This window comes from Rhea americana, unplaced genomic scaffold (genome assembly GCF_003343005.1).
Source record: "Rhea americana isolate MKP2758 unplaced genomic scaffold, rheAme1 scaffold_2, whole genome shotgun sequence".
NCBI lineage: Eukaryota > Metazoa > Chordata > Aves > Rheiformes > Rheidae > Rhea > Rhea americana.
In genome coordinates, this window is record NW_028186149.1 from 3,142,884 (window position 1) to 3,166,751 (window position 23,868).

Here is a 23,868-nt window from a genome sequence, read left to right on the forward strand (position 1 = left end):
CTGACACCATTGTCAGACTAAGCAGGCAGATCTTTTCTGCAGTGACGATCAGTTCCTCTTCCTGTCATCACTACAAGGTGAAAAGATTACTTCATGATCAAATTCTTCAGTTACTGGGCATCTTGTAATTAATATCGGAGGGAGGAGGCTATCAAAAGGAAGAATACCTACAATATGGTAACAAATAGATTTTAAACACACAGAATAGAGGATAACTAACACTAACAGAGGATAGATTTGCCAGTGATAATGCTGGGTGAGAAACAGTTTACCTGTCCTGCAAAACACAGAGGATTTTAAATTACTATTTTTTATGCTTCTTATACTTATGAAAACATGGTTATTAACACAGTGTTGTGAAAAGCTTCAGTTTTAAAGCTGTACTTCTTCATACTACCAAACAATGAAAAATTTCACCTACTGTAATTACATTAGATAGTATAGTAACTACAGATGATAAACATTCAATGACAGAAAAGTTAATGTGCATATATGAATTGAAGCTTGGTAATAACTTTGGTAATAAAACTAACTTTATCCTGGTTAAAAAATCCTGATTACAGCTCTCTATGTTAACCCTTTAAACAAAGGGATTCATACCATATACATATATTTATACAAACAGATAAAACACATCCTTGTACACAAACATTTTCACAAACGCACAGACACACAAGTAAGCATAAGTGTAAAAGCAACAAGTAGATACAAATGCATATACATAAATTAGGAAAATGTGTTATATTGGACAATGCCAGGTGTTGTCACTAAAACATACTCACCATTTGCAGAAGATCAGAAGAAACCATCTGCATGCAGCACATTGCTGTTGCCAATGCACAGACAATGGTGGAGATGATATTGAGAGCGCACACACTAAACAACAGGTCCTGTGGAAAGACAGGCAGCAGAACGTCACCTCTTATCTCAGGGACATAGACGACAGCAAATATTTTGAGTAGATTTGATAATAAACATTGTCAGTCATTCTTAATTTAATACGATCTTAATTAGCTGTGTGGAATTCATTCAACATGTAATACTTAAACCAATCATCAAAGGAACAATTACAGAAACAAACATCTTCCCTTCCCCATCTTATGAGCAATTCATTTGGTATTAGACATTTCCTCCGATACGTTAGTATTTCAAGTCCTCCACTTCCCTGGTAAAGTACAAAGTGCTGCTTTCACAATACAGACTCCAAGCCATAGCTATCACTAGAAAGATAATATGAAAAAGACTTCTCATTAAAAAGATATTATTTATGTTTAAAAAATTCAGTGGAAAATCTGGTGTGAAATTGAGAACTGCATCTGAAATAGACTGAAAAGAAACACGTGTTTTTAGATACGGCAGAAAAGTAGGGACTGCATCTGTGTGTTTTAACGTTACTGACAAAGCAAGTGCATACTGCCAGGGTTTTATTTTTGTTTTAATGCATTTAAAACAGCAACAATAAGTAGCTCTTTTTACAAAGTAAGAATAAAGCAAAAGGAATCTTTGAATTAAAATTGAAGTATTTTTACAGTAAAGGTATAATTTAAAAAATTTTCCAGTTCTTGCAATCACCAGGTTTTTTATTTACTTTCTCTACAGCTAGAGAAAGGTAAAAGTGATCTAGCATACTGGCTACTACTTTCAAAGCTACCACAGTCCTTCCACAGTAATTACATAGCTGTTGTACTTGCAACAATTACATTGCTCAGGTTTAGTCATACTTCTTGAATGCTGAATGACCAGTAAATGTGTTTGGGTAATAGTAGTTCACAGAGAATAGATTAAAAAAATCAGAATTGTTAATATAATGTGAGCAATGTGCTACATAAAGAGCATTCTGTAGGATCTAAGTTTGAGAGAGTACGGCATTTCAGTTGCTTCCAGTTTATAAAATAACTTCCAAGCTACAAAATCAACGCATTACTTACTTTTTTCCCCCCATCAATACTGAGGAAAGAGTAGAAAAAAAGGAGCAGATTTACTGCTTTCATTTTTATTAAATATGCAAGTGAACTTTCTTTGAAGATGGAAACGCCTGCCATGGGAAGCAGACAGTTAATACATCAATTTCTAGCCATTTAATAGGCTACACTGAGCTAGATTTGGTCTTGCAGCTCTGCTCAGTAGTTTTCTGAATTCCTGACCAGCAACTCAGTCAGGGAACTAACAGCATCCACAGCAGAAAGACTGGAAAAGTCAATCTCTTCCTGACATATAGAAGGTGCTACAGAGGGCTCATTCAAATACAAGGCCATATAGACACATATAAAGCATTCAACTGGAGGTAAACAGGCAAGCAAATCTGCAGAGATGCAATTAGTGAACAGAGTTACAAAAAGAGGCCATGATTCTGGGTGTTCTGCTTTTCATATGTAAACCTTGGTGAAGAACACAGAGATGGACACAAGGTCTAGGGGTTAAGTAAGACAATTTCTCAGTAGTAAGCTACCTGATGCCAACAGAACAAATAATATTTTCTTTTTAGGAAGAACAAAGCTTTTTGGCCAAGAATTTTGCACCTCCTTCACTTCAAAGCTTTTTGGAATTAAACTTAATGTGAAGAAGAGCTTACACAGAGAAAAGACAGCWACAAGACAGGTATTCTTGTCATGTCTACAAATTTACTGGTGGCTTCATTTTTAAAGTACTTACTTCACTTATTGATTCTGCATAGACCAGACCAAAAAGAAATTGTTAATCACATAACTGATTCCAGATTCTTGCAAGCATAAACAGTAGTAGGATGTGACCAGGTGCATGCAACAATTTCACGACATGCCAGCAGTGTAACTGCCATCACGTAGATATTACTGCTGGCTGTTCATAAATGTTTAATGGCTTCAACTGTTTCCAGTCACACACATTAATAGCAAAGAAATACAAACCGTATCGATAGGATGGAAAAAAAAATATTGTCTTTGAAAATCCAGGCTTGTGACTCTAAGCAGTAATAACTATAAAAAAGGAAAAATAATTTTGAAAATATTTGAAAAAATTCCCCTCACAGCTGAACTCCACAGTCCATTTAGAACCAAAAGTTTAGCTAATCCCAATATAACTTGATATCACTTTACTAAACAATAAACTCAACATCTAAGTCAAAAACTAGGACTTGAAGGGTCCTTAAGATCTTCACACCACTCCTATGTCTCAGCACAGACTTAATTACGGCTCTGTCACTCATGACAGATGTTTCTCTACTTTGTTGTTACAGATCGACAGCTTCACTACGCCATCTATTTCCATATTTAATTATCTTTACCATTAGAAAGTTTTCTGTTTGTCCATTCCACAGCTGAAAACCTTTGCTTTGCTTCCACAGAATTTGAGAACAGGCTATTAACTTTTACACATTCATATTCTATTATCATGGTTTCTTCGAGTCTTTTCTTGTTTACTGAAAGACATATCTTTCAATCCTTCACTGAGATCAATTTTTCAGGTGTCTAATTATTTGCATTCCTTTCATTTGGCTAATCTCATGTTGGTCTACATTCTTCCTGAAATGCAGATTCCTAAACTGGCCACAAATGAGGCCTCGCCAATGCTGATTACAGCATAAGGATTGCTCCTTGTGCTTTACAAGCTATACACCTGTCTACAAGTCCTGCCGTGATGACTGAATTTTCTTCCAATACCATATTTGTTCAACATGTAGCATACCTTGCTGCTTCAGGCAGTATATACCAAACATATTAATACTGAAGTAGAGCTTAGTCTAGGTAAACTGGCATTAAAAAAAATCTTTCTATAGAAAAGTAATGGATGGCTAAATGTTTTTAGGTACTTTAAACTACAAAATAGTCGTATATTGCTGGTTGGTAAAAGCTCTGCTGAAATATCAAGCAGCAACTATAGAATGGTAGGAATCAGTTACACTGCGTTCACACTCATTTATAGAGAATAAGGAATAAACCCAAACTACTACTTATTGCATGGATAGAAGAAGGAAAACAACTAATTTTTTTCTTTTTGTATTCCAAGATAGATAAGATACTGGAGAGATAAGATACCAGAGCACATCCTCACAACCACACAACATACTAGCTACAGGAAAATAGATGCCCTCCTGATTGTAAACTTTCTTCTATACGGCCCATTACATGTAAATAAATTTACATCAGAGGATAAAGAGCTGAGACAAGTCTTTCAAAAGAATTAGAAGTGACGTCTTCTAGAGAGCTGCACTGGACTTGCTGACTTGTATCAGCTGCACTGTAAGACATGTAGGGCTCTCCTGATGTTAACCATCAGTTATGAAACTCCAGGGTTACTGGCTAGCATTCACCTACAAACACAAGTGTCTGCCAGCTAGAGCAGTATGGTGCAGATCCTACAACAGTGGAGTGGTGAACAGATGATTTACAGATTCAATTTTAATTTTATTTATTTCATAGATTTGTTTATATATCACAGAATTTTGTTTTGTTTCATAGAAAGTTTTTCACTTATGAATTTCAAAATTTCTTTTTAAATTTGTAACAGCTAAGAATGCAATATTAGCCTGATTCAACAAGGTGAATCAGGCAGAGCCAGGGTTCATCAGAGCTTCAAACAACGGCAGAACTAGACACAGTGCTCAGGAAGCACCAGAATCCAGGGAACATTCACGTACCTTACTGCATCAGCACTGATGGGAGATATCTGAGCGTCAATAAAGAAATCAGTATAAGCACATGCTCTTTCACAGTCTTATTTATAATACAAGCTAGTCTTCGTTCAAGATACCCTGACTTTCCTTTCTAACATTGTACGGCTTCAAGGCATCGCGCACCTCCCTTCCCTGCCCTTTGTCCATTTCAATAACCCAAACATCCTGTACCTGCCACTTACTAAACTTAGTCACTATGCTCCAGGGATGTCTGAAGGGCCATTCTGTCACCACATGACTGGATAAAAGTACTCATGACTACCTTCTGCCTAAAAGGAATCCTTCACTATGTCACTTGATGACCCTGCAATGTTACAGCCTTCAGAAATTACAAGCATCACCAGCACCATGTTTTACTTCTCCTCCTCCCTGCTCCAGTTTTCTGTCTCCCATAAAACCACACATTTTATGCGTATCAACAGACACAGGTCTTCCAAATTAACCATGTTTGACAGCATGAGCTAGTGTTCTTAATCTGGCTTGCTAAGACACTGCTCTCCTAGAAGGAGGTTTGATTACATGCTGCTGCAGCTGTAGCAGCTCTGGGCAGTGCTAGGGAAGCAGCAGAAAGGAACAGGCCCCTCACTGACAAGCTCCCCTCCAGAATGGAGCTCAAGTCTGACAAAGCATAGAAAGTTCCTAAATAAACTTCCTTTCTCACAGAAAACATATAGGTACTTTACTCATTTCACAGGCTTCTATATGCAAATCCTGCTTGTCACTGAAACCCATGAAAAGTGAGTACTGCCATCCCCATCCCTTCCCCAGCCGTACTCTCAAAAAGCCAAGGGATCCTCAGAGCACTCTTACATCCCTAAGCTCAGACAACAAAAAAAAAACAGCCATGAAACTTTAGTGCCTTAGCTTGCTGACCCTTCCTCTTCACTTCTGCTACTTTCAGGTACATTCAACCCTTGAAACTCCATTTCCACACATTTACATTTGGGCCATACCCCTGTACATCACCAGCTTGCAAGTAGCTGCTTAGAGGAGTAAAAGTCAAGTTTTTTTGACTGACAACAGGTTGAAGGTCAGGAAAGAATCACTGGCAAAAGCAGTTGTCTCTCAATTTTAATTCTTAAAATTCATAATTTCTCTTGGAAGAAAGGTTATCAATAATTAACGTAAATTACTAAAACTAAACCATACTATACTCTGCACTTCAGTAAGCCAGCCATGTCTGCTTGCTGCAGAGTCCTAGGAATATACAACCTACATTTTCAAGTGTACTACTTTTCAGAAAAGTGACTACATAAAAATACAATTTCTCTAAATCTGAGACTGTACCTAAAAGCCTGAAAGACACTTAAAAACAGGAGCTATATTATAAAAGCTAAGCAGTTTTTAAACCTGAACTTTTAATTCAAATATTTTTGTATATGTTATATTCAAAAAATACCATTTTAAGATATACTTTACTGAGAACATTGTGTGAAAAACAGTGTGCAGTAGCACACTGAAAAACAATTTGTCCTAAAAGCTCATTCTGTTTGTTCTCTATCAAACTGCTGGGTAGTTAAGCAGTCAGATGATATTAAACTGGAATAGGGGGGAAAATGATGATTGATTTATCACTCTGATAACTCAGCTGTAAAAACAATGATTTAACAAAGCAATTTAGAAGAGTTGTTAGCCCATGCAATCACCTGACAGAAAACAAACGAAATCTCTGGCATGAGAACCCAAAACAAAAAATGGCAATGGCACAAGCCCCATGTTATAGTGATGGGAGAGGTAACAGAACAGGATGACCAAAAAACGTTCACAGCACCCTTCTGAAATTTTGCCCCTCAAATGTAAATTTCTATCTTATCAAATACACTGCAAAACTCCAATGATCCTAATTTGCTCTAATTTTGTATCATAGCCATAGAGCTCCTTTATCTTAGAAAACAAAGTTATAACCAAACTTCTCCCTGCTAACGACTGCTTGCATTCAGAAACAGCTGTAGGCAGCTCATATGAGTCAATCGCAGCTGCAGTCAGGCTATAGTACATGCAGGAACATACGCATTCAACATTAGCAGCAAAAAGTCAGTACAATTATAGGTTGGGAAGAGAAACACTACTTGAGTGAAAGCAGCTCACATTAGCAATTGCGCAGTAGGGTGAATTCCTGAAAAGCATATTCCTTCCATGTATCTAATACCTTTGAACTCATAGCTATAAAAATGCAGTAAGACACACTTGCCTTTTGAATGGGAGCGTTCTACGTTGTCCAGACACAATTMATTCATTAAATGCATAGTGCACCAAGTCATAAAGCAGAAAGTATGCATGAATATCAAACTAGGGAATTTAACATTCAGAACACAAACATGCCACACAAATGAATCACTTCCACTATAAAATACTTATTCTTTCTTTCAAATATTATATGGAAAGCTATCCAACTGTGCTGCTTGCACAGAATTGAAAAATTGCATTTAAATGTATCCAAGATTACTTTGTTCTGGAAGAAAAAAAAGTACAGATCAATGCTTTTTGTCCTTGATTATTTCTTTGTTTGTTTACAACATTTAAAATAATTTTAGCTTTGGTGAAACGAGTTATTTATGTTCATATTGCCAAAACATAAGATAGGGAAAACAATATTCACTTCTTAATAGTTCTAACCTGTACAATACTACTGAATGGCCAATTCTGTATTGAACTCTACAAAACACTCCCATTTTGATTGCTCAATAGAATGGTTTCTTGTGGAAATAAAAGATTCAGGGTCTTGCAGGATCCTAAGTTCCTTGACCTTTTGAGAGTTCAGTCAATACACAACCAAAGGAGTTAAATAAGCTTGCCAATGTGTAAAAAGAACATTCTGTAATCAGTAGCCCTCAACAGATGGATCTAAACATCCACACTGATCAATAGCTAAAACCAGTCTCACTTTTGCAATTCTGTGAAGATGATTTATTTTCTCCTTGATTGGTTTCATTACTGTGTTTCACTGCTTATACCACTATAACCTGAAAAGACATAATGAGTAGTAAAGCTTTTTCACCCATGAAATGACTCTCCATGTACTTCTTTTATTCATAAACTCAAGGACAACAATCTTCTTAACTCAAATTATAACTTCAGTTGCTGTAACTGGATATGTCTGAGAAACAGTAGACAAGCTAGCTGTCATAAGACTAGGAAGACAGCCTTCACAAACACAAAGAATCAATTCTGAACCGTATGGGTTTCAAATATACTTTAAACTGTAAATGGAAAAAGAGTTAATGCTTTATCAAATAGATTTATGGTATGGAAGTGTAATACTGTATACTATTTAACATGAGTCTGAAGAATTATTTAATTGGTATTTATTTAACAAAACAAAGCACAGCTAGTTCCTAAGGAAAGAATGCTCAAAAAGGTCTTCATTGCTTGGATGTAATTTTGCATATCTCAGATATCTATGTTAAGCTTAGAATTGGTGACATATTAGGGATTCTTCAAAGACTAAGATTAATTTCCATAAAATAATTGAACAAATATGCAATATATAGATTTCAGTCATTCAAAGCAGCAGCTTTTCAACTGTGACAGAAGCTCATAATGGTATTCACTCTTTGCGTTCATGAGAAAGAAAAACTATGAGCAGAATTGTAATATGTCTTGTCGAATAACTATTGCTTTGAACTTTTGAAAACTTCTAGCTCAACTATTCAGTCTCCAAAGCCCACACTGAATTTTTGATAGGATCTATTATGGTAAATAAACTTTCAGCACAGATAATATTTTCAGTTTCCTGTTAAATGAAAATGAAACAACTCCAGCATTTAAAGTATCTTACCTTCGAGGAAGTCATTTGTTCCTCACTGAAGTATATCCAATTTTAAATGGATTAAAAAGTCCTTTCAGTCATTTTGCTTCAGTTCAGCAAAATTAAGTATTTTGTATTTGGTCATATAGGGAATCAAAGGAGAGTGAAAGAGAAGCAGCCTGTTCTCATAACTTTAAAGAACATGTTAGGGGTCATCCTTCTCTGTTCTGCAAGTGAAAGCATGTTGTTCTGACTAGAAAAATATTAAATTTATGATTAGGTCCAGCCATCAAGGAACTCTGTAACAATAAATTTGAATTAAAGGAGGAGAAAGGAAAGAATCACACAGCAAACTGCAAGAACCCTTACTTACATAAGGATCTAATAATGATGACCGACTCACAAACCAACAAATAGGCTCACTAATGTAAAAAAAAGGCTTTGTTGTTTTCATGGTAGCTTATAGCAGTGCTAAAACAAATATTTATGCTGTAATTAGACTGGGACAAACAGTTTTCCCTCTAGTCTTTATCACCACAGAACATTCCACAGATACACTTAAGCAAAACAGGAAGCAATTATTTAAATATTAAAGTCATAAATTAGCATATATGACTGCAGATATTCTGGGCTGTGTAAGTTGTAATTAAAAATACCATGCTGGATCATTACTAAACCAAAGCAGCATAACATACTCCTCTTTCATGCAAATATAAGGCAGTAAAAATCCATTACAGAACAATTCAATCTCACAGAAACCTAACTTCATCCTCTCAAAACACAAGCTCAAAAATATAAGTTTTGTTGCATGCATGGCTTTAACAAATTCAACGCATTTTGAATTAAGAAAGAAATAATTTCCAAAGTCAAAGGCTCTGGAAAAGTCAATTCTAATACTGAAAGCTTGCTCTAGTTTCAGCTTGTTCTCATCTCCAATTTGAAATTATATATATATCATTTCACCAATGAATAATCAACAGGTTGATCTCAACTAATACGTGTCACATGAAAATTCAGTTCCTTAAAGTTACACCCACAAACCAACAGGCATTCAGTGCAGAGTAATATGTCAGCATTTTATGCTCATGCAGAGATAATGCCGCATAACAAAAAAGGCATTTAATTTGTAGCTGTATCACCCTGAAACACTAAGGGTATTGCCCCAGCCATAATAAGCAATGTAATCCAGAGATGATAAGGTTTTATAATTAGAGGTGTGTAATATACACATACATGTGTATATGCATATATTTCATATACACATAAACATACATATATATATATATATGTATGCATATACACATATATATGCATGTATGAATGAAAAACACTTACCCTCCTGCATTTTTCCCGGTTTTACCTGAAGAAAAGCCAACTTGTATAACAAGACAACTGAGAGTCAGAAAATTAAAATACTGAAGTTACTGATAACACCTCAGCTAAATCCACCAGTTGTTTTGCATAATACACTGTTTAAAAATCCTTGTTAATTTATGAACCCATACAAACATTTCCACTGGCACCCCAGCTCTTTGTAATTAATTTAAGCCTACCAACAACAAGGTTATGCTCTTGTCCTATTTTGCAGATCCCTTAGTAATCCACAAGCCTTGGTGCATCTCTAGCCATAAACTTCTACTTGGTGCACCAGAATTACTCCTCTCTTGTTTAGACTGAAGTTAAGAGTAAAATAAATCTGAGTTAAATCTTTCACAGAAAGTTCGTGGACAACAAGTTAACCAGCAACCAGCAATGTGTCCCTACAGCCAAGGAGCTCAATGGTATCTTGGGGGGCATGAGGAAAAGCATTGCCAGCAGGCYRAGGGAGGTGATCCTGCCCCTCTACTCAGCCCTGGTGAGGCSACATCCGGAGCTGAAGTCTCCAATTTATACAAATATCTACATGACCCACTATTATTGGCACTCTGAGTCCCGTGCCTAACATTCTTATGCAAAATGTTATTCCATTCGATGGAATAATCTGGGTAAGTTAAGTAGTTAAAAAGGCAAGAGAAAGAAAGCAGCAAAAATAAAAGGTGGAGAAAAAGAGTGTAATACATGAAGATGCCTGGAACAATGAGGGAGAGAGAAGCACAAAAATATGGAGGAAAGACATTGAGAGAGAAGAAAACAACAAAATTGACATGTCAGCAATGCAATAACATTTATTTTTCTTAATAAAAGATCCACAGGTTTTGGTAAATCATTTACCTCAAGTGACTGTCTTTCACATATTTAAACAAATATTATTTATTATTATAATTTATTATTACTTAAGTACCCCTTTTATATTATATCTAAGAGGTTTCATACATTAGGCACTTTCAAATTTTAAAATATCAAGTTCTGCAATGTTCAATTAATTGTAAGATAAAGCATTCCATATAACATAATGTAAAATGTATTTTCCTGTAGCATCATGTTTAATTTCAGATTTTTCTTTCAGTTTTTACAATATAGAGAAAAATGTTATCCCTCTATAGGATGAAAGTATGCATATGTAAAGTTTAAGCAGCAAGGGACAAGGGATTTGTAATATTCCTTCCCATAAAAGATATTTTTCAAATATAATYAAATATTAAAAGGAATGTCCTGGTACAAATTTCCTTGAATCACAACATACTCCACTACACTTGTAAAACTCTTATGCTGTTTTCAAGTTACATCTTTAGTTATAAACACAAAACCTCCTTAATCACCATTCACACTCATAAAATTGGATGTAGCAGTCACTAGTCAAGAGTAAACAGTGAGGTGTAACCTTACATTAACCTCCCATACACATTTATTTGAAGTACTGAAGTTGATTTACATGTTTATATGACACATGGGGTTCAGCATACAAAGTACCTAAACACAGAGCCTGGCTTCACAGCAGCTGAATTCAAACTAGGAGTGAATTTTGTTGCTGAAAGGGAGGACGCACAGCTAAAGAAAAACATAGATTAACTTTTAGTCAGACTAGTGAACTGATCCACGCTATTGGTGTCATCACATGCAAGAAGTGGGAATACATAGCTGGAACTACACAGCACGGTCAAGGTTACAGTTAAGGTTTGGGCAGAGCTGGCAACAGCTCCCTATCATTGGAAAGTGAGATCTCCCTGCCCGGGTGCCCCCCACTCTTCCCAGCAATTGTTCTGGTGCTCATGATTAGCAAGTTCAATTTACTAAAACAGTAGAAAGGAATTCATTTCACAGGACTCATTTCCTGACAGTTCAGTGAGCTGAGGGGTCAGGGGGGCCCCAGAGTTGGCACAGGGAAGCAGCAGCTGAAGTGAGCAGCTACGGGCAGGAAATGAGATACAGGAATCAGGGTTGGCTCTTGGCAAGAGCAAACTGTTAGGCAGAAAATTAGGGAAAAATAACAAGTGAATAGTAAATAGTTTTCTGCCAAGTTACCGATTTGAATTGGCTCAACATGTAGGTGGAGGAATGCCAGAGCTGGTTCAAAGGAAGAACAGGCAGAGTGGAAGAGAAGGGGAAGAAGCAATGGGCAAGCAGGTGCCCCTTCCAACATCTTGGGGAGAGCATTTCATTGCACTCTCACTGGCAGGTGAAGACTTGGAATTTCAATAACCCCTAARATGGATCCATATGACAGAAGAAAGTGTAAATCTCTGTCATTCCAGTTCAGAAAAAGCACTGTGTGGATGCTGTGGGGTTTTGGATCAGATCAGTTTTTGGAACTGATTCATTCTGTGACCACACGAATGCTAAATCCAACACAAGAGACTCAGTGGGAGGAAACAGCCAGAGTCAGAACTGCTGCTTTTGGTGGCAGTTCTCCAGAACAGCAGATAAAATTTATGCTAGTGAAACTATACCCTAAATCTACTACCTCTCTGGTCATCATACCATTTCTGTACACCTTGATCTTAACAGACCTTCCTAACTCCTTTTATTAATTCTGTAAATAGATACTACTAGTTTTTACCTTAATTTGGCTTGAACTGAATCCTATCAAAGTAACTTCTTAACATAAGGATAGAGTTGTGCTAGAAGTGTGGTTACTGTTAAAATCAGGACTGTGAGACACTGACACTGCTTAGCATCACAGAATATTGACCTTGAGCATGCAGAGGAAAATGAGGAATTTTATTTTCAGTGACCAGTTTAGGAGCTGGTAAATGAGTCTTTTGGTGAACAATGCTAATCAGGAAATCTTCCCTAGAGCAGGGAAGCGTGGATCAGACCTGAGCGCCTGATGGTTTGTCACATCATGCAACAGCTATTGCCAYTGGAGTTGTGCAGACAAAACCGCCCAGTGCAATACAGTATAAACAAAGCTCTAAATCCACCAACTCATTATCCTAAGAATGAGCTGGGTTGTCAACCCTGACAAAGGGTAAAATGGCAGAGTATTTTTGTCTGTTTTACTACAGCATACAAATCTGTGTTGAAATCTCAGTATCAAATAATCATAGAAAATTAGCACTTATTTTACAGACCTCATATTTAGTCCCTTTTGCAAACAATACTCATGTATATCTATATATGGAGAGATAAATGTTTGTATGATCATAGCTAGATAGTAGTATTTCTCGTGTCCTCAGCTAAAATGTTTGGGTAGTTCATTCAGGGGTTGAAAAGGAGAGGCAGACATTGATTTACAAAGGAGCACAAAAAGGTGATTCAAATCACAGCAGAGATGACACACAGAAATTGTATTTTTCAAAGGAACTGTAAATAAATAGACACTCAATATAGATCCTGCAGAACACATATCTGAGCCAAAGCCAATTTAGTGTACACAAGACTGGTAGCCATTGGTATTTTTTCTTTGTCCTGTTCGACTAACTGTGAACAAGATCCAACAGGCAATACATGTACAATCGTCCTGTTCACAACAAAGCTCCCACAGTTGCTACCATCAAAGCAGCACAGGTACCTTAGTGGAAAGGTGAGATTTTTTTTCCCCCATCTTCAGTAAAGCTCCCCTCCACCATGAATCCTGCATGTTATTATAAATACTTGGATATAATCTTAATTCTGGTATTCTACCTCTCCCCTTCTGGTAACCTAAACAATAAGATAAACAGAGCTTTTGGTACTAAAATAGCTGTTTTCTCTCAAAATCACCTAGCAATAGTTAATTGGAATTCAAGAAGGTGAGCCTTATCACTATCAATTGTTACCTAATTAGCTGCATTTTTTTTTTCTTATGTGCTTAGTAAAATGCTGGTCTTAAATGCTCGGTCAGAAAGATCGAGCTCTCAAAGCCAATGTGGAATTCCAAGTGAAAAACATTTTAAGAAACATTCTGAGAAGACTTATTTTTTTAGCTGCCTTAAATGAAAAATTCTGAACATACTTAACTAAAATTTCACTAAGATTATGCTCATAGGAGCTGCTGTGCTGAATTCAATCCTCTGCTACCACAAGAGAATGTCGCTGAATCTTTTTTTTATAAATGACTGAGTTATATTTTAAAAGAATTTACATTTTTGGTTTATATTATTCTTATTGCTGAAATGTTTAGAAACCTTACCCTGATTTCCAGAATGCATTTACTTCTAACAACTTCGTACTTTTGTTGACAATATCCTTTGAGATAAATAGTTCTTTTCTCTCTTGTTAGTGTTTACTCTATTGATATATTTACAGCAAGTAACCATTTGCTCTCTCAATCTTTATTTTTATAGGATCAGTAGACTAGCTTCTTCTGTAGTACAGGTTCTCTATTTTCCAGAAGTTTTTGCATCTATCATACTTTGAAAACTCTATCTTTCTCAGAAGTTATTTTCCTGCATTACCTTCTCTTAAATATTTGGGACATACTTTATTTCAATTGAACTAGCGAATACAGTCCTGAAAGTAGCATTCAAATGGCAGTTAGCTATTATTCTTTGGCCAACAGTGTTGAGCTATGCTTCATTTTCACCTACTAAATTCCTGCTGTCCACTAGGCTTTTGCATGCATAATTCTCCTTTATCATGCTCATTAAAACCTGAGGCGGAGTCCTTATTTAACTTTATGGCCATATCTAATTGTTTTTAACTCTCCACCCTATCCTAACTACTTAGTAGTTCTACTTCTTGTCTCTTTTTATTAATATGGCTGAAAAACATTTAGTGATTTATTATAATACCTTTTGTAGAATCTCTACCTGTTTTGCACTCTGAAATATCATTTTAGATATGAATATAACTCAGAGGTTTCAGACCACCTCCTAAACTCTAAATCCCTAAATTCCTTATTTCATTGGATTTCATTAGAGTATTCCTTTAGACTTAACTTCATTAAAATTTATTCTTCAAAATTGAGAGCCTTAGAGATGCAGACTTACTTTATCATTAAATTAAATAAAACTAATGACCATGTGTTACTCAGGGTTCTTTTCTCTGGCCAATTCTTTTAGGGTTTCCTTTCGGTCTTCCAAACCAATATAACACCAAGACTTGCTAGCTTGATTTACAATTAAGTGAAGAAATTTGTGCACAATTACATTAGGATATAATTGAATCAGAATGTATTATTTGTGCTCCATTCTTTATCTGAGCAGTCATAACCCAGAACTATAGAATCTAAACTTCTAATAACATTGCAGACAAGTCTATAAGCATGCTTTCAGCACTATCCCAAAAGAACACCTACCCCCAGATAATTTATCTGAAGAATATTCTGCTAATACTTCTTATTTCTTTACAATCTATCACAACATTATTAAACAATGCCAATCACCATCTTCGATTCTAGTGGAGTGTCTTTGTTTTAAAAGCAACAGGAAAGATACCTGTTTGTACACCTCCCAGAAACCGGGTCCATCATAACCAGCTGTAATCTGTGTTTCTTAAATAAACTCTATCAAAATAGTTACTCTACACAAATACAGATAATGAGTGTGTAACATAAAATCTTTTCAGGTATAGCAGCATTAATTTCTGTTGAAAGAAATTTAAATTTTTTGTACATCAGAGAGCACAAACACTCAGAAGAACACTAATTAGTACTTTCACCACACATTTCTCTCTCTCTCTCAACGCACCTTAAGGGTTAACCTCACAACATTACACTCTTGCAGAGGGTTCAGTTTCAGTGTTTCTCCAAGGTTACTGCAGCCTGATGTTTGATGCTGCATTTCACAGCAAACACAGACACCATCACTGTCGAATTTAATCTGGAGAGATAAAAAAAAAAAAAATGGTCAGAGAAAGTTTAAGCAACAGACACTTCCCAACTACTTTTAAAATATTTACACTTATTATAACAATCTTGACTATTGAGTATGTCCTCTCATATTTTTACTTTGAAAAAGGTTTGCTCTACGCGTTCAGATCTTTACAGTACAATAAGCATTGAATGTCTTTGAATTCTATCTTTTACAAAAACCTTTATCTTTAGTTAACAGTCCTCTATTTTGAGGCTTTAAAAAGCATTAGGCATTTATTTCTTTAAAGAAGTAAATTAGTGTGCTTTGCTGAACATACTGAACCCTGATCATTCTTTAAAATGAAAGAAAATTAAAGTAAAATTAAGATTTGTATGAGTGATTCTAAAACAATCCCATTCAGCTCAATGGGAATGTTATCATAACAAGTGCAGTATTAGATTCATTATACTGATTCTGACTTCCTTATTATAAAAAAGAAAAAAAAAATCCTATTTCTTTTCTTCTTCTATTTCCTTCCAACAAAGACTTTTTAATTCAAAATTAATTCTAACTTCTGCAGTACGACAATACCCTAAGCCATATACACTGCAAATGAAATACAAAAAGAATTATTGTTTGAGCATCTTTATAAAGAAGACTATATTGTTTCTTTACTTGAATCAACATCAAATTTAATTCATAAAGCTTCGTTAACAGTCTAATGTTTTTTTTTCCAATTCCTGTTAGCCTTTAGTTCTGTCTTTTTATAAAGATCTGAGCAAACCCCAAATAATCAATGGAAAATCATTGGAAAATCAATGGAAAATACAAAATGCTAAATACCAGAGGGGAAATCTTGCCCTTGAGCCTCTTTGGGAATATTAGAAATGGTGTTGGCCATTAAGATAAACGCTACAGAGGAAGTCTGAAACTTGCACTTTGAATTTAGAGCCGTGTCAAATTCAGCGGTCAGAAGCTACAGCATTCCTGCTGTATCACCACCAAACATATGGCAAAATCAATACAATCTTCAGCCAATAAAAAGTTTTTAAAACAAGTAAAATGCACTTCAGATAAAACTGCCTTCTGCAAGAACATTTAGTCTCTGATTCAGGCTGTTCCTGTTCAATGAAAGATAGTCACTGACTCCTGATGGGATGTCCTATTTGATATCTCCTACTACAAAATACAGATTCCAGGTCTACTTTCATCTCATGTAATTCGCAGGTGTCACATAAACAAAGGCTGAAAACATAAATAGCTTCCTGGTTAAAACCCCTCATCTATGAGAGAGTCTCCATGCATACTGAAAGATGGTCTATAACTTTGTACTGCACTGTAACTGACTCTTTAATTCAATTCTTAAAAATCATTAAAATAAAATTGTTGGTGTGACATAAGACATTGACGTGACGTGACATCTATATGACATTTATATGATGTGACATAACATTTATAAGACATCCTTGCAAAACACAAGGATGTCTTATAAAGCCTAGCATAATCGAAAAACATCCAAAAATTGCAACCAGTGTGCAAAACAAGTATCTATTTTAACATTACATATACATTTTTGGAGAGCTTTTAACAGTTTGCTCTCATGCACACATTTTCCACATGTTTGTGAAGTGACATCTTTGTCAGCTTTAGCTTTGGTAACGGGGAGCAGCACAAAAGGCCGAATAGATCATTTCATTCCTGCTGGGGACAGCCCAGCAGCTAAAAGCAGTCCCTAGCTCTCACACTCCACCATGCTCATCCCTGCCCTACTGCTATGCTCACATTTGCTGACGAAATCAAGAACTCATCCAGCTATACTGTGACCTAAACCTTGTCAAAACTAACTTTTTTTTTTTTTTTTTTTTTTTTTTTTTTTTTGGTGTGTGTGTGGGGGGGGGGGGGAAGGATGGAGGGGTTGGCTTAGTTTTAGTCCAGATTAGACCTCCAAAACTGGTCACTGTGTGGGTTCCTAAATGCATAGAGTGGCACAAGTGATGGTGCTCCATGAGTATGGGGATTGAGGGGGGATGACTCCTTCCAGCAGCAGGGCTGGCTTTTACTGGCCTCAGAGAGAGTCACGTTAGCACTTGTCAGTGGTCAGCAGACCTTCAACACCGTCTTCTTTCACCCACGTCACTTGTGTTAAGTTGAATCTCTCTTGTTTGGCAGAGCTCAGGAATCGTTCATGCTCGTTCATGCTCAGCATCGTTCATGCTCTCGCCCACTCTAGCCCTGTCATCAGGGGTTATGGTGCACAAATTGTTGTCCCACTTTGCAATTCTTACACTTGTGAGCATAATATCAGCAATCGCAGCATAGTTTGCATACTGCATATTTGTGAGAGCCGCACAGCACACCCTCATACAAACCACATTGAAGACTTTAAACATCAGCCTGAGCTGCAGTTGTCCCATGCACATTAGTCTTTTCAATATATTTCATCTTGCTGAAAACCATTAGAGTTACTTCAAAAGAGATCAGAACCACTAAAACCTCTATACAGCAGATGATCAAACAAGTTTTGTGGGATCCACCCACAAAATATACCGAGAACTTCAGACTTACTAAACACACACACACAGTCCTTTGTACTACAATAATATAACAAAAATGTGCAAAGACCAGATTTTTTTTCATGTGTCTTAACAAAGAAGAAACTACTTTGTAACTGAATTGTCAGCTTTGGGATATTTCGGTAGGCTTTACCAAGTAACTTTCAACTTATTCCCAATATTCAAGATCCGTAACAACAAAAGATTCCAAAAAAGAGATGCAATCCCCATCTGGGACCTTTGCGCTAGCACTGTTRTGTCTGTTGATTAACTAAAGTAAATGCAGGGGAAGAGAGGAAAGCAATCTAGATTTCCCTGACTTTTAAGAAGGAAGATCGCCCTTAAAAATAGTGGTAAAGGCTTTTTAAAAATTTCAGTGACACTGAACTCAGAACACATTCTGTGCTTTAAAAGAACCACAGAAGAAGTCAGAAACAGACTCATGCTAAAAGAATATTATTCCAATACTCTTCTCTACGGACTAAACAAAAAGAGCTGTGAAGTATTTTGTTTTCCCTCTAAGATTATGCATAAGGACCATATAGCAATAATAATAATAATATGATAACCCTCCTTTTTGATATGTTACTGCAGTGATATTCTGGAAATCTGAAGTAAAAGTTTTTGTGCCATGAAAAACCATAAAAGCACTCCATCAAAAGAAAAAAAACCTTTCAGTTTAATCTTGTATTTGCCTAAACTAAAAACCTTTTCACAGAATAAAATAAGATAGTTTTATTGTTAAGTCAGCAATTAGTTTCAGTAATATCTTATCATAAAACACATAGTACTYGTGACACTGAACGGAAGCCTGATTTTCAAATATGATAGTCGGTCACTCCAATCTAGTAACTGAATTGCTTATTTACTGTAGCTTAGAAATGTCCATATTTAACCTCCTCGATGTCARTATCATCATCTGAAATTTTGTACTTCACATGTGTTAACTACTTTAAAACACATTTAACATACTGTTAAAAGGATGYTGACAAGTACTACACAGATAGCAAAATGCCTTCTCAATGTGAAAAACCCCAAACATCTAAAAATAATTGTTTCCACTCCTCTATCAACTCTAACCAACATATAGTAATTTCTTCTATCTTAGAATAAAGCAAGAAAAACAAAAAGTATAAAACATAATAGCTGAATATTTTAAAATATTTTCAAAGCCATCAGAAAACATGAGTTAAATCTTTGTTCCAAGATTAAGCATTCTATCCCTTCAATCTCCTATGCAGTATCTTGAATTCAAACACGCTTTATGCAGGCTGAATTTCAGCTATCTATGCTCTGTAGGACAATCTTACTTAAACAGACCAAACACTGGAACAGCTTCTCCTCCAAGCCAGGAATATACAAATACTTCATATAGCCTCTTTATAGGTCATAAACTCTCATACTTTTCTGAATGGTAACTATGATACAGTTAAGTGAACTCCTCCTAAGCACTCAAAAAATAACTCAATCACTAAAAGTCACTTAAAAAAAGAAATCACAGGACCGAAGAATCCTGCTTTCCTGTTCTCCAGAAATGAACTATAAAACTAACATTCAAATTCAGCATACAGAAAGACTAATCAATGTTTTCCTAAGTGAAATGATTATTATAGCATTTTTCTACACTTCCTCAACACTCACCTGTTCTTGAATACTTCTGAAGTGCTATAATTCAAAAATAATTTAGACATTAAATGGTAATAAGTTCAGAATTATCACTGAACACCATCTTATTACCGAACACCAATGAATAGATTCCAATATGCTTATTTTAAATTTGCATTAAGTTTGCATTTATATTAGTGTAGTAATTTGGTATGTAAATATCCAAGCAGATAGAACAATCTCAGTTCCCATTCTTTTCATTTTAATGAAAATGACCTTTATCTATGCTAATTTTCCAATGCAGAAGGTAAATAAGGTTTTTGAAAGAACAAAAATAGAAATGACACTTGTGAGCGTATTTAGAGAATATTTTTCAAATAGGTTTACATTTTTTCTCCTTCTAGCTTCCCTTACCTTTTTGAAAAACAATTTGAGGATATATGAGGATAGTTTCAATTTTTATTTCATGCATTTTTCTTAAAATAAAATTATTCTATTCAAAACTGAAATCATCATCTTAAAAAATATAATCAGCTAGAATCACATATCTATATTTAACCTCATAGTCACTTCTCTAAAGTAATCTCTTAAAAGCTGTAACATTCCAACAGCATTCCCCTGTAATTCTGTCCATTTTTAACTCCATCTCTGCCAAAACATTATTTAACCAGAAGCTGCTGCTACAGTATTTAAAAATGCTAAGTTTAAACTTCCTTTTATAGACAGAAAGATTACAGGAAAGTACAGTGAAATTAAAAGCAAAATCCTGCAGTGGAAAAGAGTTTTAAAAATCAGATGTTGAATCTTTTTCTTTAAAATTTGTACGAGGCTGAAAATTTGTATTCTTAAAAAATGTGACTTCATCGACATTTTTTTCACACATACTAACTGTAAGTTACTGAATTGGTACTTAAGAATTAGTGCATTCAGCATCACTCACAATTGCTTGAAAATCTGTTTAGCCTGTCACTTCACGTACAGCCATAGATAACGAGTTAGTGAGACTGATGAGCAAAGTCAGTGGTTTGGACCAACCCGTAACCCAGCAGAGTCAGAGGTATGCCTGGCCTTCCTTGCTGACAGCGGGCTCAAAGGGACTGGAAAAATATCAGTTATCAGTAGTAACTTACACATATCACTTGGCCTGCTTTTAATCTTTTCCTTCTTTCCTTAGGTGTCATCACCAAGAATGACAGACCTACTACACAATTTGAGCCATAAATAAAAAAACAGGAAAAAGAAAAATGTAATATGGTAATAATTAAGAACTAAGTATCAACTTACCCACTCTTGCATTCTAGACCTGATTATATTGCAATTTTCTAAGAGTCCCTCAGCAAATCACTTCTTGTTTTTATCCCTCATCTATTTTTCCAAAATAAAAGAGGAACAAAATATGCCTATTAAAATAATGATTAGACGAACAAGATCACCATTATAACAGCAGAAAGTTCACTCTTCTAGACAGCTAAAGATGAAACTCAGTATTGAGTTTGTAAGAGATGTTTGTCACTGTACACTGCTAACACTTTTCCCTTCAACACCATTCTATTTTAGACACATAAATACTAAAACTCTACTTCCAGTATGCATCTACAATGTTTCAGCTATTTTTCTCTAAGCTATTCAAGTCTCTGTARGCCATTGTAGCACACAATCTCTTTACACTTGAACTTTTCCTGAAGGAATCAACCRCTTCCCTGAGGTCCCTTCCAACCCGAAACATCCTGTGATCCTATTTGTAACTAGATAATTATGTTGTCAACACATCTCATATTCGCGCTGTTCTGTAAGGCAGGATTTGTATCAGGAAGAAGGTCAGCTAATAAGTTTAACTAATTATCTAACAAAATATACAAAAAAGTGTGCACAGAACTGTGAAACTGTCTCAGGCAAATATACCCTACTTTCACAATTTCCCTAAACTTTAGCACTGTATACATAGTACTTGCATTACACTTTCATAGAAAAGAAACACAGCTGTTATATAGTTCAGATATTTACTTTGAAAGACTATTCTATCATGTAGATACACAACTATTTCTGTAAGTCTTCATGGGAAGTTCTGATATGAACATAACCCCTAAAAGTAACTTTTACATAATAATATAAAAGCAAAGATGTCAAGACAAATCAGTGGGACTCATGTCAAAGACTTTTCACACAAAAATACCTACGATTTTTTTTTTAATAAGAAAAAAAAAAAACAATCAGAAAAGCTATTTTCCCATAGCACTCCACAGTGCAGTACACATCTTTAAGAGCTCCAGGTTCCATCAGTTGACCTTTCTTCCTCAGCAGCACAGCTCTCRCTGTCCATCAAAATGGGAACCAAGAACTTATTTTATCAAGAGTTTCCCAAACCAAGTATTTTATAGGGCAAATCCTCCCTTCATCTCTCTGGTCGCTTCTGGTTTTCCACACAGGMAATTCTCTTTCTCCTTCCCTCTGTTTCTATAAAGCCTAATCACACCTAGAAATCACCAACGCTCTAGAAAGTTGAGGATAATATCTAATGTTTTCCAGACTACCTTAGTGATTGCACTGCAGAAACACCCTTGGAGATTAAAAAACAGGATGAAATAGGATGGGTGAAAGTAATATAAAATACAGACTGACTAAAAACAAAACGAAAAATTCAAAACAAAAAAACTGACTAAATGAGACAAAGGTACATGACAGGTTAAGCCTTTTCCTTTTTTTTCCTTTTTTCCTCCCCCCTTTTTTTCTCAGGATAGAAACATAAACATGTTAGGTATATTGTACCTTTTAATAATTCACAGCATACCATATCACAATAACTTTTTATTTTGATTATTCTATATTTTATTTAACATAATCAACCACATACTTGCTTTGGAATTAGAAAAAAAAAAACTAATTCAGGCAGGCAAAATAAAATATCAATATATACATATGAAAGCAATTATCAGCCCATTAGGAAATACACTGGCTGTAGAAAAAAGCTGGATGAAATCCTGATGCTGCTGACATCACATGGGAGTCACAGCACTGTTTTGATGTGGCCTGTATTCTGTCTATTGGGTTTAAGTCTAATTTGTTTCATGATTAAAAAAAAAAAAAAAAAAAAAAAAAAAAAAAAAACAAGTATTACAATTTACTTTCTGAGGAGACAAAGTATTGTAAAGATGGCAACATTTTAACTCTCAAACTTTTCCCGGCATTATTTGTCATTTCATAAGGTTTATAGAAAGCTCTAATTAATGCATACAATTTTGAAAATTAAAACCACTTCCCTGAGGTCCCTTCCAATCCAAAACATCCTGTGATCCTATTTGTGACTAGATGTATATGTAAAAGGCAAACAAATGGAAAACAAAATCCATTGCCCTTTATAGTAAAGATTTGTTGTTCATTACTCACCAGCTGACATCCTTCCAGGGACTTTACCAGCTGAGCGTTCTGACAAGAGAGAATGGAACCAGCCAAGTTCAGCATTACGCACACTGCAGACAACAGCATGAAAAAGGTTATCTAGAAAAAAAAAAAAATCAAACAACTTATTGATTATTCACTGCAAGAGGCAAATAGGAAAAAAAAATATCACTAGGTCTGGAAAACACTCCCAGTCTTCCATACAATTACATGCATRGTAACATTTAATACAGTTTAAAAAAGAAAATAGAGTATTTTATATGACTTTAGGATTAAAGTCCTAACTCTCACACCATAAGAAAACGCAACATTAAAACTAGACTTGACTACCACTTATTTTCCCCCAGCCATTTCAAAATCATCCATTTATCTCCTGCTATTATTGCAACCAAAACTCATTTTGCAATCCACAGACCCTTAAAAYGTAATGGGTTCTAACAATTAGCACTATTAATAAATCAGGTTTGTAAAAAGCATTTTAATAATCTAAATTAGTGTGACTATACAATCTAAATTACTTTTTGATTTTTTTGACAATTTATTTTTTGAAATGAGTATCATAAAGATGAATGTATTTATGAATATCATTTATCATGAATGTGTACAACTTGGAAAAAGTATGAATAAATTTCATGATATATAAAAAAAACCTGCTTGTTTTTTAAACAACTACAATTGTACAATTGAAACAGCATCCTAAGTATCCAGTACCCATTGAGTTAATCACTCCTTCCTCTTTTCAAAATATGTGAATACAACCACTAACCTCATCACATCAGCTTAAGTATCATTTGTTTCATATGTTAAAAAGCTAGACTAGAA

At 35.2% G+C, this 23,868-nt stretch overlaps 1 protein-coding gene across 1 annotated transcript in view; it reads right to left on the reverse strand.

Moving 5' to 3' along the window:
* ENTREP2 (endosomal transmembrane epsin interactor 2) overlaps positions 1 to 23,868 on the reverse strand; it is an 88,926-nt gene that overhangs the window by 29,634 nt on the left and 35,424 nt on the right. Inside the window, exons 2-4 of the mRNA XM_085303315.1 lie at positions 23,035 to 23,145; positions 15,389 to 15,520; positions 783 to 890 (exon numbers count right to left, since the gene is read on the reverse strand). Of these exons, the coding sequence (XP_085159441.1) occupies positions 783 to 890; positions 15,389 to 15,520; positions 23,035 to 23,133 (339 nt within the window). The 5' untranslated portion in view covers positions 23,134 to 23,145. The remainder of the gene's footprint in view (positions 1 to 782; positions 891 to 15,388; positions 15,521 to 23,034; positions 23,146 to 23,868) is intronic.